Source organism: Aspergillus pseudotamarii (genome assembly GCF_009193445.1).
Source record: "Aspergillus pseudotamarii strain CBS 117625 unplaced genomic scaffold BDV38scaffold_13, whole genome shotgun sequence".
Classification (NCBI taxonomy): domain Eukaryota; kingdom Fungi; phylum Ascomycota; class Eurotiomycetes; order Eurotiales; family Aspergillaceae; genus Aspergillus; species Aspergillus pseudotamarii.
Window position 1 is genome coordinate 496,837 of NW_022475027.1, and position 17,232 is coordinate 514,068.

General features: G+C 46.8%; 5 protein-coding genes across 5 annotated transcripts; 4 read left to right on the top strand and 1 right to left on the bottom strand.

Annotated features, from left to right (window-relative positions):
* Positions 1 to 869: 869 nt before the first annotated feature.
* BDV38DRAFT_290826 (M3 family metallopeptidase) lies at positions 870 to 3,116 on the top strand (the record flags this gene model as incomplete). Its single annotated transcript, XM_032061578.1, has 3 exons — positions 870 to 2,186; positions 2,238 to 2,866; positions 2,924 to 3,116. The coding sequence occupies 3 exons, from the start codon at positions 870 to 872 to the stop codon at positions 3,114 to 3,116; spliced, it is 2,139 nt and encodes a 712-aa protein (XP_031916155.1).
* A 142-nt stretch (positions 3,117 to 3,258) lies between these two features.
* Positions 3,259 to 3,900, bottom strand: BDV38DRAFT_280559 (uncharacterized protein; the record flags this gene model as incomplete). Its single annotated transcript, XM_032059334.1, has 1 exon — positions 3,259 to 3,900. One exon carries the CDS (start codon positions 3,898 to 3,900, stop codon positions 3,259 to 3,261), a length of 642 nt encoding a protein of 213 aa, XP_031916156.1.
* Positions 3,901 to 4,632: 732 nt separating this feature from the next.
* BDV38DRAFT_240974 (uncharacterized protein) lies at positions 4,633 to 5,507 on the top strand. The gene is made up of 3 exons (XM_032053971.1): positions 4,633 to 4,696; positions 4,765 to 5,317; positions 5,381 to 5,507. Exons 2-3 carry the CDS (start codon positions 4,986 to 4,988, stop codon positions 5,403 to 5,405), a joined length of 357 nt encoding a protein of 118 aa, XP_031916157.1. The 5' UTR covers positions 4,633 to 4,696; positions 4,765 to 4,985; the 3' UTR covers positions 5,406 to 5,507.
* Positions 5,508 to 9,087: 3,580 nt separating this feature from the next.
* On the top strand, positions 9,088 to 11,456 carry BDV38DRAFT_36486 (uncharacterized protein). The gene has a single exon (XM_032063228.1). It carries the CDS (start codon positions 9,506 to 9,508, stop codon positions 11,423 to 11,425), a length of 1,920 nt encoding a protein of 639 aa, XP_031916158.1. The 5' UTR covers positions 9,088 to 9,505; the 3' UTR covers positions 11,426 to 11,456.
* Positions 11,457 to 16,203: 4,747 nt separating this feature from the next.
* Positions 16,204 to 17,115, top strand: BDV38DRAFT_280562 (uncharacterized protein; the record flags this gene model as incomplete). The annotated part of the gene is made up of 5 exons (XM_032059335.1): positions 16,204 to 16,371; positions 16,433 to 16,469; positions 16,545 to 16,648; positions 16,705 to 17,017; positions 17,066 to 17,115. 5 exons carry the CDS (start codon positions 16,204 to 16,206, stop codon positions 17,113 to 17,115), a joined length of 672 nt encoding a protein of 223 aa, XP_031916159.1.
* Positions 17,116 to 17,232: the final 117 nt, after the last annotated feature.

A 17,232-nucleotide genomic window follows, 5' to 3' on the forward strand; every position in this document is an offset into this window, starting at 1 on the left:
ATATCTAACGCGTCATGGAAAGGGTTTCTGTGTTCCATGACCTTCACTGTGTAGTAAGTCTACCACAATCGGTGTCGTGCTTATTTCGTTGGCCCTGATCTTTTAAGAACATGCTACGCCAATCTTTATATTTGGACTATTACTCAAACTTGAAGGATCCAACTTGGCAAGCTCATGTTGGTATGATATCTCATGTCCCCACCCACTCTAATTTGCCAGAACAAGTTGGTTGCTGATGAGCCATTAACAACAATGCAAAGAACACTGCATCGATGCCCTTCGACTTAGCATTATGTGCGCCGGAGATATGACATTCATTCCCATTAAATGGTCAGAAAACAGGAACTGGATCATGCCTATATTCGAAACCGTACACACCTGTCGCGACTACGACGCATTGAAGGAATGGTCAAGGGATCGTGATGCCGCGGATCCAAATGTATTGTATAAGAATGCGGCCAGGCTACATGCGAAGGGTATTTGAGGGTTCTATTCTTTGTATTAGCAGTGTACTAGAAGCTTCCATTTTATACGAATGGTGTTGGAAATTAGTAATTTATCTCAGATTCCCGATGTAGTGATAATATAGGATTTTGACCTGCAGGCTAGTGATACTATAAATCTATGGCACCCGATCCTTTCCACTACTTGCAGTTCCTTATTACCGCTTTTAATATTAGATCACGTAATAATGTAAAAATATGATCTAATATATCTTATCTATCTAGTAAGCCAACAATAGATTAAATCAGACATCTCCGGCAACCCTCTTCTTTAGTCTGGAATAAGCTAGGAGATCCTACAATTCGATGCCAATATTCCAATGCCCTCGTAAAGAGCAAAAAGGAGAAACCATCGACTCATCAGCAATGGTCTCCCCAGAACGAAGCGCACCCCAGCAGCCTCCAACCTTCACGGCCACACCGGTCTCCATCATTCAAGATGCCAAATATCTAATCGAGCGTGCCCGCGAGGGCCAAAACCTGATCAAAAGGAACGTGCAGTTCAACACCGCAACATTCACCAACGTCATTCTACCCCTTGCTCACATTGACAACGCCCTGGCTTCCAAGTCCCATATCCTTGTTTTTTATAAAGCCGTATCGGCAAACCACGAACTGCGTAATGCCTCTATCGAGGCCCGCAATCTGCTGGATAGCTATAATGTGGAGACGATGATGGATGACGGTTTGTTTGCGCTGGTTGACGCTGTCATCCACAAAAATGAGAATCTGGATTTAGAATCCTATCGCTTGTTGAAAAAGATATATATAGGTTATATTCGGCATGGGTTGAGGTTGTCGGCTGGTTACCAGAGGGATCGGTTTCGGGAGATTCAGTCGCGGCTTAGTTGGATTAAGGCTGAGTTTCAGAAAAACTTAGCTGAGGCGAATAGTGCGGCGGGTATCTGGTTTACGGCTGCGGAGTTGGATGGGCTACCGGGTGGATTTCTATCTACGTTAAAGAGAGGCAAAGCGGGAATGGTTAATGAGGATAAGTTCCAAGTGACGTTTAATGACGCAGACTTCTTTCAAACGCTTAGATATGCGAGGGACAGTGAGACGAGGAGACGCATTTATATCGCCAACGAGAATAAATGTGGACAAAATGTGTCACTGTTCAGGGAGGCTATACTGCTTCGTGATGAAGCAGCTCGTCTGCTTGGTTATCCCAGTCATGCTGCTTTGCGGATCGAAGATAAGATGGCGAAGTGTCCAAAGACTGTGAATTCTTTTCTTAGCAATTTACATGCTCAATTGAGAAATGATGGACGGAAGGAAGTCCAGAAGCTTAAGCAGCTCAAGAAGGCCGACCTTGAATCCCGGGGAGAACCATTCGATGGCCGGTACTTTCTGTGGGATCATCAATACTATCATCGAATGATGTTGGAGACGCAGTACTCGGTACACCAACAGAGGATTGCAGAATATTTCCCTCTTCAAAGCACAGTCACGGGTATGCTGAGCATCTGTGAAACTTTATTTGGTCTTGTTTTCAGTGAGTTGAGCAGAGAAGGGAGAGCCAAGCCAGCTAGTCCTAGAAATGCACTTGTCTGGCATGAAGACGTACAAGTCTTTCGTGTCTGGAACAGCGACGAGGATGGTGGCTTCGTCGGGTATCTTTATATGGATCTTTACCTTCGGGAGGGTAAATATGCGAATGCAGCAAATTTCAATTTGATACCCGTCTGTTACTATCGATACATCTTCTTATAAATTAAGGCTAACTGCCGGTAGGGCTACATCCAAGAAAACGGCACACGACGATATCCTGCCACAGCATTGGTGTGCAACTTCTCCAAGCCTAGTTCGGAAAACCCCTCTCTTTTAAAACACGACGAGGTTATCACTTTGTTTCATGAACTAGGACATGGAATCCATGATCTTGTGTCGAAAACGATTTACTCGCATTTCCACGGTACAGAGACAGAAGTAGACTTTGGCGAAGCCCCTAGCCAGATGCTGGAGAACTGGTGCTGGACTCCATCAGTACTGCGGTCACTAAGCAGGCACTACTCATATCTTTCCTCGGAGTATTTTGACCACTGGAAAGAACAAGCAGATGGGGTACCTCGGCCTCACGAGCAAATGCCTGACGCGATGATCGGGAGTCTTCTCCGTGCCAAACACGTAAACGGTGCACTGTTCCATCTGCGTCAGTTGCATTTTGCTATGTTTGACATGGTAGTCCACGAGCCTGATGACCAACACACAATCGAGGGATTAGACATTTCGGCGAAATACAATGACCTCTTGGCTAAGATTTTACCAATGGACGTCCCCTCGGGTGACAACTGGGGCCATGGTCAAACACGTTTTCAACACTTGCTAGGGGAGTATGATGCAGGGTACTACAGTTATCTATTGTGAGATCCATTCTTTGAAGCCAAGCATTGACTTGATTACTAAAGGTTGTGAAATAGCTCGAAGGTCTATTCTGCAGATATGTTCTATACCGTGTTCAAAAGCGATCCTATGAACTGTTTAAAGGGCCGGAGATACCGATATACTGTTCTTGAGAAGGGAGGAAGCCTGGATGGGATGAAGATTATAACCAATTTCTTGAGGCGTCAACCCCGGACAGATGCCTTTTACAAGGAGCTTTGTCAAGGTTGATCCTTTAATAGATATTCTATCGCAGACGAAGTCTTGAATAAGATCAATTATGAGGGAGTTAATCATATACAGCATCTTAACTATGACTTAGACAACGCATCGCTATGTGGAGACGAACACCCAACTGGTTAGTTGACTCTTTTCAACACGGTGGGTAAATAACCTCCACAATAGTACCAATAACATCCGGATCTTTCATCTTCAAAATTGTCGTAGAGCAATGTTCAGTATGTCCCAGCTTAATCGTCTCCCCATCCGTCATCCACCCTCGTACTAACGCTCTATTCAACTTCTTCCACATATACAGACAGTGCGCGTAATGCCAGCGATGGGTCGTCCAAATGAGCCCCGTCTGAGATCCCAGCGTATCAGCATCATTCGAGTACGGATCCGTGCCATTCGGACTCGGAAAGTATTGCCACGGGTATGAGGCCATAAAGTCGGCCACCAATTCATAGTCAATACACTTCGGGGGGAGCCATGCCGTGGCGACGATGTCGAAGTGGCAGCCTCGCGCCAGTGCTTCGTTTGGAGACTTGCCACAAGGCAATGGAGTGAACTTCTGCGACCAGGTCAACTGCCCGGACGGGAACGACTTTTTATCGTCTGTTAAGGTCAAATCGTGGAGACTTGTAGGTGGTGGATTTGTTACTTTCCAGATAGCAAGGGAAGCTACCACGAGGAGTCCGGCGCTTAGTAGACACCACCAGGTCCATGGTATATGGCGTGGTGCTGGGAGGTATTGGCGAAATTCGCCGTTTTCGTCATCATCATCTTCTGTCATCGGCCTTTGGTGACTGTGTTGATCATGAGTTTGGCTCGAGTGTCTTGGATGCTTTGATGAGAATATAGACATTTGACGGATACAATGGAGATCTAGATTTTGTGGACATTCACAAGCCGACAAACTATAAGTCTCTCGATTAAAAGTCCATTAAGACTACCTATAGTGGCCCTATTACGTGATTTAATTCGATCACATAAGTCGCCAGAATCATCTACCATGCATTACGTTATACTAGGCCGGCTTATGTGTATGAGTACAGTGACCAGGGAGGGCGAGACCCTACTCAATTGACTAGGTTTACATGCGAATACTCTGAGTTTGAACACTATCACTTACTGAAACTTCACTCGAGCAATCGCCATGACAGACAAGGACGAAATAGGCGAATGCGAATCCGACAGTCTCCTGAAGCCACCAAACCATCCATGGCCCAAGGACCATCGATATAAGGGAACGACACAGTTTCTCATCGCCCTATCGATTTCGCTAAATATCTTCTGGGTTGGATTGGGCTCGGTGTACTGGATCAGCAATTTAAATACGCGAACAAGTCATTCGTCTTATGAGAACGGATTCGCTTCTGACTTAGGTAAGGGCGGCATACAGGCATAGTTCTGCTCAATATGAATCTAATGCGACGTAAATAGATGCCGTCAAGCCCGAGATCGAGTTGATACAATATGACTTCAACGGTGGGGTCAAGTTAGATGAGAACGGAAACTACTTCACAGACCATGGAGGCCATGAATATGTCGGGAGCCCAACGCCAGAGATTGATCGCGCGTGGGATCTTCTTCTATCCGGTTAGTTATTTCCATTAATCATAGATGTCATGGTGCTAAGCATATACTATACACTTACTGACTTGATACAATAAACCAAGGATTAAACATTGATTTGGAGGGTTCGAACGCCAATCTGGATGGAAGAACAATTCAATGGCCAGACTCTGATCGTTACTTCACTGGACTCGAAGTCTTCCATTCACTTCACTGCCTTGTAAGTACTGAAATGCTAGAGGATGACATAATACTTGGGATGAAATAGCTAACGTAAGGTTCAAGAACCGACTTCGTCAAGCAATGTATCCCACCTACTACGACGTCTTCAGCCATCCGGACGACCCATCTCGTGAAGATCATATAGGTTCGTTACTCACTTACATTCATTTTCCCTTGCAAATCATCTCGCTCACGAGTGTAGGGCACTGCATCAACCATCTACGACAGGCAATCCAGTGTCATGCAGATCTCACCCCAATGGAATGGATCTTTGTGGATAGGAAGATTATACTTAACACAGCCACCCACCACACCTGCCGGAATTTCAACAAGATTCATGAGTGGGCATGGCAGAGGCGTACAAATTTCGAAGAAGTAGAGGCAGTGAGGAATGGCAGCCTCTTTGTTGTGGACTAGATGTCTCGGTAAGTGTTTGGTCTCTTATAATGATCTAGAGTATATATATGAGAAAATACCCTCCAAACATTACCTATTATCTAGTCAAGTTTAGAGATGAAGGACCGATTAATTAGTACTAAGTCCAGTATAAGTAAGCCAGCTGGGGTGGTATGAGAACTGGGTTGTGCAGTATTTTGCTAAAAGGAGAAGGGGAAGTATGTACAGAGGAATTAAAAACACAAAAATAGAACAAATAACAAATGGCACATAAGAGAGATACTCCTCCGTACTACAATTGTCATGGGCCGTAGCCAACCATTCTGCTTGACTTTACCGCCTTATCATGTGATCCAGACTCTTTGTGGAATTAGTCACTATAGCTTAGTTAGTCATGCCCGTGTATAACTAACCAACCCAACTAACTATAGTTGGGGTTACAGTTACGGGGGGTCAGAAATTAGTGGCTGGGTCAGGGCGGGTCTGTAACTAGTTAACACATAAATGATGATCAGTCAGCCAATCTAACACATAACTACCCCCTATTTAGTCCTAGATCTCTCCGTCTCTGGTTGTATGGCAAGTTTCAACCAGGAAACTGCGAGTTCGGCGCTCCGCGTCCAACACCGTGCCGAAGTTACAGATGGCCTAGAGTGACTACAATTGCATAATGATATCAGTCAACAGCACCCCGCGTATAGCTAATAATAAACAAGCTACAGCAGACATTACAGCTATCTCGGACATTAGGCATCAATGGCAGCATCATCTCATGAGAATGAGTAACCGGCACTTGGCATGTGCAACTGATAAAGCAATTCGCAGATGGGTTCTGTTGCTTAACAGAAGCGCTGTCTGGTTGAAAAAGTAGCACCCTGATCCTGACGCGCTGCGTTTCTTGAGCCAATCGGTAAGGACACGGCTTTCAAGGAGACAGCATGACGCAAAGCTTGGGATAAGGTTAGATCCACTCAGCCTCAGCTGGGAAATGAGCCAGGATAGTCGGCTGATTTGAAATGCGCATCTTAGCCTGTCATTGTTAATGTACTGCGATGGGTTCCATTTAATCGTGACAGCAAATCCCATGCGGACAGGAAACTAAGCCACTGGCTGCATGAGACTCTTGTAGTTGATTGTAAAACTACACCCATCCCTTACTTCTAGTCAGATGACTCATTATCAAGTCGACCCTTTAGAATAACGATTGGTATTCGAAGGTTTCCAGCCCAAGCCCATGAATGTGATAGAATGTGACAAGTGAATCCCGTTAGTGCCCAAAAGACTTATTATTTGAACCGCTCACAGTCAGACGTCATTGTCAAATACGATGCTGTGGTCGTGTGCCCCGAGTCCGTTTCCAGCATCCCTTGTAGAGAACTCTTGGATGAGTGGCAGGGACAAGAGGAGTATCGGGTGAGAGTTGTCCGAGGCAAACGGCTATTTGTCGAGTTTTGAAACATAGATCAAGCAGTCGTGCACTCGGATCGACATTGTCGAGGATGATTTTCTAGCGTGCTTCCATGCCGTTAATACACCGAACGCTCCACTGACGGCCTGACGGGTAGATGGTTGGAAGGAAATGGGATATTGAGTGTATATCATTAAAAAATAAAAATACTAAGTGGGGGTTGAATGCCAATCAAGGCTATGGGACAAATGCAGGATGATGGAGAGTGAGAAAACCTACTGCTGACTCTGCAGGTCCTGCCCCTCCAGTTGCGACATTTTGCGGTGACAATACTCCGGATACAACAGGAAAAAATTTTTTTTGTTTAATTAATAACATTTTTCTTCTCTCCAAAATATGCCTCAGTGGAGGCGATACATTGTGATTGGGCCGCTACCTTCTGCAGCTTCCGAGGGTTTGGGCAGCGACTGCGGAGTGAAATTATCGTACCGGCTGAAGTGAGGTTCTACATAGTAACATAGATAATCGTAGAAATCACGGTGGCAATAGGTTTAGCCGTGTGTTCCATAGTCGGTTGAAGTGGTTATAGGAAAACGAATTCCAAATGAGAGGGGTGGGAAGAATAACATGAGGTACCTGAAGGTGACACTAGTTGTCGGTATATACTTCAGTTCAAAGACGGTTATCTTTGTCCCACTTCCATGGATTGGGTCCGTTGAGAACCACGGTTCCTCGTCGGAGTGATAGTATAGCGGGCTGGGCCTGACAACAACAAAAAGATTCGAATCCGAAAACCAACAAGAAAAGAAAGGAAATTGTAGTTGGCCCATATCTGTCAAATTTTAAAACCACTGTGTTATTATTAGATGATACATAACATCCCGGTCTCCTGCTGTGTTCAAATCCGACGGTTTTAATACGTCAATGGGACGCAGCTGCAGGCCGTCTGTACGGCTGTTGGTATTGTTGAAGTGGCGTTGGAAAGAAGAAAATTTGACATAAAAGTAAGGATGAATCTTGACTTGATTTGACTTTTGCTGGAACAATCTGGGACCTGTTGATATACTAGTACTACTAGTACTCTTCCATGCCACCGGTCAAGGTACCTACTCCGATGTACATACATACATACATACCGGTCACGGGTATGTATGTCTACTTCGCCCATCAGAACGGGTATTAAATATCAGCAAAAAAGATGATCAGGCATCAATCGCACCAGTGGATTTGGAGTGTGTCCCCACTTCCTCCACTTTCCGTTCCGACTTGCTTTCTTTTTCCATTTGCTCAACAGTTCATTAGAAAGTCTCACCCTACAGATAATAATCTTGATCTATTATTATTATTATAATTGTTGTTATATGAATTGTGGATTGATTGATCGCTTTTCTCAATCTTTGACAGATCAATAAAATGAAATAGAAATTCAAATCAAAATCGAACGAAGAAAAACAAGATAAACAGAAAAATAATCGTTCTACAAAAAAAAAGACCACCAAGAAGGCAAAATTCGTAATGATCATAATTTCCCTCTGAGAGATTCCGATCCAGGAAGAAACCTGGTGTTGAATCGCCATCTTCTGTCATTTTAATTTTGAATTTCTTTACAATTTCTTCCGGTGGTCACGACCCCCGAACTTAAAACCATCGCCTTTCGTCCCTTTTCATGTGTCGATCGCCCACTCTTTTTCTTCCTCTACTTATTGCTTTCATTCCTATCAGTCCGTTCGTGGGTTCCATTGTAGTGTTGTTGTTCTTCATTGATTGATTGATTGATTCTGAATCCAATACTGTATCTGGATTGGGTCATCTCTCTGAGTTGTTTTCTTTTCCTACTAGTCCCAAATATTTTGTGTTCTCTGCTTCCAGATTTTAAATTTTCCTTCCGGCCTGGTTTGTCTGTTTCTTTTATCTCCCAATCCCCACTATTAACCCCACCTTGTCCTGCCCTTCGTCAGGCGCAGAATCACTCCTCCATTCATCATTCATTGTCTCTCATCCCTCACCAACCAGACTCTCGCTGGTGACACTTCTTCCCTCTTCTGCATTTACGTACTGCAGCCCCGTCCACTTCTCGCCTCTTACTCCTCCACTCACCGTCTGCCAGAGCGACGCTGCAGCGCGCTTTTCTCCTCTTGACTCCTCTTCGCTCTTCCTCTCTTTTTCCATTCTTTGACCCACGCACGCCGTCTTCATCCACTCTCTCCAACCGACCGCCGCCTTTTCCACCACACACAGTGTTCCTGCCAAATTAGCTTACAGCCGACGCTTTTTAGTGGTTTTCTTTTTTTCCCTGTCGTTTTTTTTCGATGGATACATTGCATGCGAAGGACGACTGCCACATTGCACCCACGGCTCATCGTTGACATACAGCAATCTAGACGCGCCGCCATCGAACTATTACTTGATTGATCTGCAGGCTCTGCTCCATCTCTGACACTATCACAGAGAGAGTGGGTTACCGGTAGAGTGATCTAACCGGGGAGGGAGAAGTATCGCAGGGAAGAGAGGGTCCGAGAAAAACGATAGGGAGAAAGTGAAAAAAAAAGAAGCGACTGAACAGGCACCCAACAAGGAAAAAAAAAAAAAAAGCAGAGGTGGGAAGGGACTAAAAATATTATTGAGTCATTCGGATGAGCAGCAGCACTGGTGGCTGCTGTACCTAATCTACAAGCGAAGCCCTGTTGGATCACCACGTTTCACGTCATCCACACTGCACCTTTCCCAAACCAGCCCCCCGTCCCCCCCCCTCACCCCCCTTTAGGGTCCCAACCTGGGCCTTGGCCGTCCAGGAGTCATGACTGGAAAAGTTCCTCATGCTGCTTTTTGTGAGGAATACGACGAAGACGCTCATGTTATCGTCCCGGACACCCGTCAAGTCGCCAACCTCGCTGCTAAACGTTCGAAACTGGACCTGAGATCAGCTGGTGAAGCCCTAGTTGATATTGCAAGCGATTCTGGCTACTCTAGTCGCACTGCCGCCACCGTAAACAGCACCCAATCTGGCCCGTCGGGCCGGAAAGACCCTGTCCCTCTTAAAATTGACACGACGCCCAAGAGGGCCGACCTCGAACGTGTTCGCTCCCACCGCAAAGACCGTCCAAAAGAACGACCTACTCGCCCTTCTTGGGACGAGAAAATGCAAGTTGGCACCTTTCCTGCTGTGAGCCATCATCACGCCTCCATGCAGCGGTCGCCATCGCGGTCCCGCAGACGGGAAAATTCCCAGATGCGGCACTTCCCTGGCACCTGTTGGGAGTGTGATCAAGGCTTGTATCATGGCTCGACCCCCGTTGAACCGCGAGCCATCGACTACCCCTATTATATGTCACCATCCACCACGTCGTCCGCCCACGACTACCCCCCTCCCTCGCCACAAGGTCCGCGGTATGCTCCTTCCGCCGTCCAAGATGTCCATGTCTCGCACAGCAACCGGCCTCGCAACGGTCGCTCGTACACCTATCATACGAACAACAACCGACCGGTGAGCTTTCATGGTATGATTCCCGGGATGGGTGGTGGAGTTATGTATCCTCCCAGCCATATGGGTCGCTATGAACATGGTCCCCCCCCATCCTCGTCCGCCTACACCAATACGCCAGCCTATGCTCCATCTCCCTACGGCCAACCGTCCCCGTATTTTGCCGCCATGTCCGAGTATGGTCCGCCCGACCGCCAGGAACGGTCGGCCTCCAGGACGCGGGACCAAGGCAGGCCACGGCGCGGATCCACTTACGGGCCACCCGTCGTCGACTATGATCCGCCCTCGGCGTATGAGGATGATGAGTCCTTGGATCTCGGGCCGCCCCGTGCACCCCGACCACGGCTTCCCTCCCATTCTTCCCACGACCGAGAAGAAGACTATTACCGCATGCCGCCCCCACCGGTGAAGCATAAGCCGGCGCCGCACGTTATCCAGAAACGGCCGGAACTCCACCGCAAAGCGGTGACTGCGCCATCGGTTACGTCCGATCGCCACCCATCTCGCTCGATGGACATGTCCGACGTGAGAGATGCTTTGCCAGAGTATGGGTATCGACGGTCATCCCGGGAGACCGTGATTCCTGCGCGAACCCGCAGCATTCGAGACACTCGACGCCCCTCCACATCATACCATGAATCGTCGCGCCCATCACGAGTTGCGATCGAGAACTCCCGTCGCCGACGGCCGACCGTCTATGAGTATGACGATGGTGACGATGATGAAGAGGATGAGGACGACAGTGACGAGATTGAGGAGAAGCAACGGTCGGCCGAGGAGTACCAGGCATCTCGTTCCGGCAAAGTAGTGCCGACGCCATTGACGGAGGATGCTCTGTACAAATCTAAGGCGTCTCGTGCGGAGAGCGACAGCGGCAGCCAAAAGAGCCGCTCGAACAGCAGCCGTGGCAGCGACGCACGGACCCAAAATGGTAGCGGCAGCGGGGCCAAGACGGAAGAAGATAACAACATCGTCATGACAATGAATGGCGTTACGATGAGCTTTACACAAGAGTCTGTTGGCGGAAAGAAGATCAGTCTCCGAACAGGCGACGCGGGTGCAGTTGAACTGAACATTGAAGGGAAACGACCAAAAAAGTACCTGACGAATGGTTCTGACTACACACCAAGCGTGACCCAGAGACAGCTAGAAGACCCACGGCGGGCTCGTCCCGACCGACGGTCCGATCGCGCGAGTCGACGGTCGAGCCGATCGACTTACAGTGGTCGATACTAGCTAGCCTTTTACCGGGTACTATGTTTCACTTCCGTGCTTGCTTGCGAGCTTTGATCTTATATTTACCGAGGCCCGACTTGAAAGCTCTGGATAAAGACGTCGTTTGCCAAAAGTTTCTCATTTCTCGTTTCTGGGTTGGCCGCCTTTACTTGGACCAAAGAAAAGGAAAAACACAAAAAAGACAAGATGCGATAACGCGTGGAAAAGTTCGATGATTCGTTACTGAAAGGATTCTGGTTATGGGGGGTATTCTGGGTTCGGTTTTTCTTGTTTTGGTTTGACTTGTTCGGGTATAAATTATAAAGAGAAGGGCGGGTTTGAGGCTCTGACCGATCACGTCCATCATGGCGACATGATTGTATGATTCTGATGACCTGCATGATTGATGTTTTTTATGTTACGGTACTATGTTGTGATGCTGATGCTGATGCTATTTAATTTCTTTCATGCCCCAAGCGTTTGTAACATCTTTTTCTGGAAGCCTCTTGTTTCTTCGTCTGTTTGGTTTCTGTTGTCAGTTGGAAGAAATGAGTTGTGGCAGAGAGAGGTATACCCCATTGTTGTTGTTTCGATCCTGTATCTTGTGTGTGAGCTTTAATGTCACATGTTATGTCGTCTTGTAGTTCTCAGTTTATGATGATGTACGCTTCCAATCATGACTATTGATTACTTTTGTTTTTTCCTTGATATCCTTCATATGACAGGTACTGAACTACTTATGATATGTTCGAGCATATCTAGTCGCTCCTACTGTAACCTATACCCTCACCCCATTATTTGGCCGTTCTTTACTGCGAACCTGCTTCCGTGATGCCCAAGCAATCAGTGCGGCTCTCTTATGACAGCCGTATATTTAGTACTTATAACATAGCGTGCACGATTTTCTATCGGCACTTTTACGATTGAGTTTTCTACGAGATTGTTATGTCGACGATGTGATCTTTTAGTAAAATTGACGTATTGGTTGTCACGTCAGTCTTCAGCAAATCCTCATTTAACTCCACCGCATTCTTGATATTACAATACCTCCACGTTTTTGGGGCTGTCAACTAATCGAGGATTCTGGCCGGTTCACTCGTCTTTGTACTTTCTCCACCAGTTCCCTTGTAACCATAAAGTCTCCCTCATTTCCTTGTACAGACTTCCCTCTGGACAAAACCGATACCCATCTAACTCCCGAAATCCCTCCTCCCTAATCTCGCCCACATGTCTCCAGCACGCCGTATCTCCAGCGCCCAGCGCTCCAACTGCTCGAAATCCCGACACATACGCATCTGCCCGAGCTCACTTTTTTGATTAGGCTGGAACCCTGTATACCGCGGCGTGTCATCCGCCTCACACCAGACCGCAGACTACGACGTACTGATATCTCACCCGCAGGCAATTCGTTACATTGCCGAGTTTATACACAGAACAGATCTACTCAGTCAGTTCCGTGAAGCGGAGCTGACTGCGCAGGACACGGAACCTACCACTGAAACAAATGGAGCAGAGGGGGAAGACGCTGGCTAAGCGGTCACAGGGAGGCTGGGCAGGGTCAGCCCGGACCAGTGATATATAAATATACTGGACTACAAGGTGAACAGAATGGGAACAAGACGCAGAGGATGGTTAAAGGACTATGAGAGGTGCTGTGGCAGGCACGTTAGTTGTGAAAAGCTTTTTCGTTCGTTATATCTCCTATGTACTGTGGGATTTTGGGATTAGGCGTTCTGGACCAAGATTCTGTCTCACCGGCGAGGCGCCTGCATAGCTAGACACTTCATTAGTTAGGCTCGAACAGGTTAATAGAATTTTGATTGATTGATTGATTGATCATCCGCCTCACACATGAGCTCGTCCCGTAGCACAAGCAGACAATGCGCTAGGTGGCTCCGGGGGGAACTCTGTTCCCTGCCGTCGCGGAACTCGACCAGTGCGGTGCGCAGAGTCTTCACGCAGTGAAGGTTGTGATAAGCGTTGATTAGGTAGATGCCCTTTTCTTGATCCCAGGGGAAGCGCTGTGCACGGGGGAGGCCTGCTTTACGGGTGTAAGTGTCAGATAGGGCGATGTTGCCGGCGTCATAACTGGTGGACTCTCAAAGGGCGTCTTGTTTAGTGTCGTTGATGGTTTCATTAGGGCCCCAAGGTTTGGGGACGGTGCGGGTTAGGCCAGCTACGTAAAGGGGGATGTGTCAGTTGAGAGATCGTTAACAGGTTGGCGGATATATATCTTGATTGAGGAAAGGTAAAGGAGGCGGACTCAACCAAAATTCGAACGGCCAATCAATGGTGCTCTCGACTGAAGTTGAAGAACTATTGATACCAAGAAGATATTAACCAGAATGGACAGGATGAATGGCAGTTGAAGTCTGCTCTGCTTTCGGTGAGGGCCCCCTGAATTAGTGGAATCCCGTTCGCTCTGTTTGCTGTTCACCTTCTCTTCGTCGCCAGAGGGGTCTGAGAGAGGAACACGCAGGTATTGTGGTAAGGACATGGTTAGGGCTTACAGGCAAAACAATGATGGCAACGGATTAATGTCGGGCGCTGGTGGCATTTTTAAAAGCCGAGGTGTCGTACCCTTGTGGGACAATGCACCATGACCCAATAATGGGCACTAATATAATCATGGACGGATGTAGCTCCTACGGCCAATACCCACCGAGGGCACGATAAAGAGGAGCTGCTTTATGAGGTACGGTCGTATTCAGATAATAGCTTGCTTAACTCATCATCCTGATCTCTGTCTATATAGGGCTCGCGCTGGAGTAAGACGAACTAGCTGCATAATGTTTCATCCTTGCACCGGCAGGCCATTTCGAGCCTAGAGATCTTGTTGAGTGGAGGGCTCGTTGCCGTCTGTGGGAGGAATATCGGCCTTCTAATTCGCCACGTCATTCAACTGATATGGCTCGGCTACAGTAATTGTCAATACACGTAACCTTCACATCTACAGCCACGACGCCGCACTCCAGTTCCACAAGGAATACTGCGCCAGGCGATAAGGGATCGCGGTATACACCGACGGCAGTGGACTGAATAGTTGGATTGGTACCAGTGCCATCTCTATCTTGCAAGAATAGATACACAATGGAATACTGGGGTCGGAAGAGGAGTCCACAGTCTACACAGGCGAGCTGACCGGGATCTGGATAGCTTTGTATAAACTATAGAATAAACAAAGACCGGCCACAGTCTTTGTAAATAGTTAGATAGCTATACAAATAATTAGTAATCTGCAGAGGCTCTCGGAACAATATATATTGAACAAGATCTATTACATTGCTAGGTAATATACTATACAGAACCGAATCCAGATTCGGTGGATCCCTGCGTATATCGGGGTGCCAGAAAATAAAGCCACTGATGAAACTGTATATGAGGGCACACAGCGAAAAGACACGGCTGTCTGTCTCGCCGCGGCAGCTAAACAGCAGATATACCACTGTGTCAAGAAGAGATAGATCAGAGAGTAGAAGACAGTAAAAACAGATTATATAACTTATAAACTAATTAAGATCCTGAATAAGAAAGTACTAGATTTTTATAAAAAATTATCTAAGTTATATATATCGATTATTATTTAGATAAGAATATAGAGAAATAGTTTAAAATATTTTCTCTTTAAAATTAAACTATCTGACTTAGACTAATACCACTGCAGGCAGGACTCTCAGATATTGAGATATATCCTTCTATAATACCCGCTCTACAGCAAGGCCAGGAAGATAATACTGGATAGGTTAGATCTACAGGTCCGAGATAAGATAGATTATAACGGGATTTTATTCTATCTGCAGATAATACACTACATCACCGAATTTATATACTAAATAGGATTACTTAATCAGTTTAGAGATATTAAATAAACTGGTCACTACAAAAGGAGAACAAATATAGAAGACAATATATAAACGGTTATACCAGGGAGAATATAGTTAAATTCTCTCAGTATATATATCAATACCTATATATTAGAAGACACTAGAAGGGGCTGGAGGACATAGGATGATAAGGGATTAGGAAGACGGGATTCAGGGGAACTGTCAGATAGCAGACAAGTTTAGTTGTGATAAAAGCTTTCGATTACTTTCTTGTAAATATATGGTGTTTTACAGTTAGATTCTAGGCTCTTTTGAAGCACCTACATAGCTAGACGTTCAATAGTTAGGCTCCAACAGGTTAATAGAATTTTGATTGATTGATTGATTGAACCTTCACATCTATACAGTCTCGTATAACACGAACTGCGGACTGAAGTCAATAGAGTAACAGATACATTGAGCAGCTTCCAAAGGAGTAGCAAGGGCCCCGGTCAAAAGGCAGAGGAGTGGAATGAGCTTGTGTATAGCCATCATGGTGACTGCGCAGGGAAGAAAGAAGAAACAAGTCTCGGTTGTCAGATTTGGCGAAAGGAATGGATGAAAGGCATGGACTGATCTGCTTTGGCCCTCATGGGAAACGATGGTTTGGTCATCCTTATATAGGCTTGGCTGGAAGGAAGGCCAGGCCTATTGGCCGACAAGAACCTGGACCCTGGCATTATCCTAGGGTATGAAGCCGTCCTTATTAGCAAGTGTGTTCCCGGATGCACATGGGGGCTGTTTCACCCTTGATATTATCAGCACACACATCCATTAAATGTCTTAAATGGTTGGGTATTCCAACCAAACAGCCATTCTTTCTCGTTATAAAGCTAAAGGACTACGGAGCAGTAGAACATAGCGGGGGAGGTACCTCGGTGGTGACTATCCTTTACTGAACCTACTATTCCCAGATCTCCGGCTGCACCATCGGCCATGTCTACCAAGGAGCTCTTCATTTCGTTCATCTCTGCATCAGAGGTACTGGCTGCCGCCATAGTCCTGCCGTGTGCTGGCGCCTTTAGCGTGTTTGCCCGACTTTGGCTGCGCAGGAGGAACAGTAAATCCTACGGGGCCGACGATTGGTTGGTCCTGGCTGCCCTGGTGCGGCGTATACTCCTTCTTGCTGGGAAAGTCTGACCCAGACTCGAGCTAACCCTTGTAGGTGTTTTTGATGGGGATGGGCGCTGTCCAGATATATGGTGAGCTGCATGTCTTAATTGGACGTTTGATTGCCAGGAATATCTGGAGCAGGCTTACATGGTCCTCAATAACAGGAGTTGTTAAGCATGCACTAGCCTATCCCACCCCGCCTTATTCGAGTGACTCTCAGATGGCGCAATTGACAGAGCTATCAGATGCTCAGAGGACGGTTGAGCTGGTAACGTCGCCCCTTTTGCCAAGGCAGTCACAGCCTGATTCTAATAATCCTTTTAGGTGGACTGGATTACCTGGGTGTTGATGATCCCCGCGAATGGTTTGATCAAGCTCAGTTCTCTCATCCTCTACTGGCGGCTGTTTGTAGTCAGCCAAGAGAAGGTCTTTGGAATTACCACATGGGCTTTGATTGGTATCTGTACTCTCTGGACGGTGGGTTTCTTTTTCGCGATGATCTTCGGCTGTGGGCGGCACTTTAGGGGCCCTTTAACGCAAATCGGCAGCTGCAACACCAACGCCCGCCTTGAAGGGTTAATAATTTCAGACTTGATCACAGACATCTTGGTCTGGGTGCTTCCCGTGCCAATGGTGGGTGATCTGTTTGGACACTCAATTCATGGCTCACACTGACTCTCATAAGATCTGGAAGACGCAGATGAACCTCGGGCGACAAGCACAGCCAAGCATTAGTATATTATCGGTCACCGACTCCGAGGGATCGGCTCCAGGCTTATGGGGTTCTTCCGGAATAACGCTCCAGCCAATGAAATGTTGGTGTGCTTATTGTTTCACTCTTTTCTGTTTTGG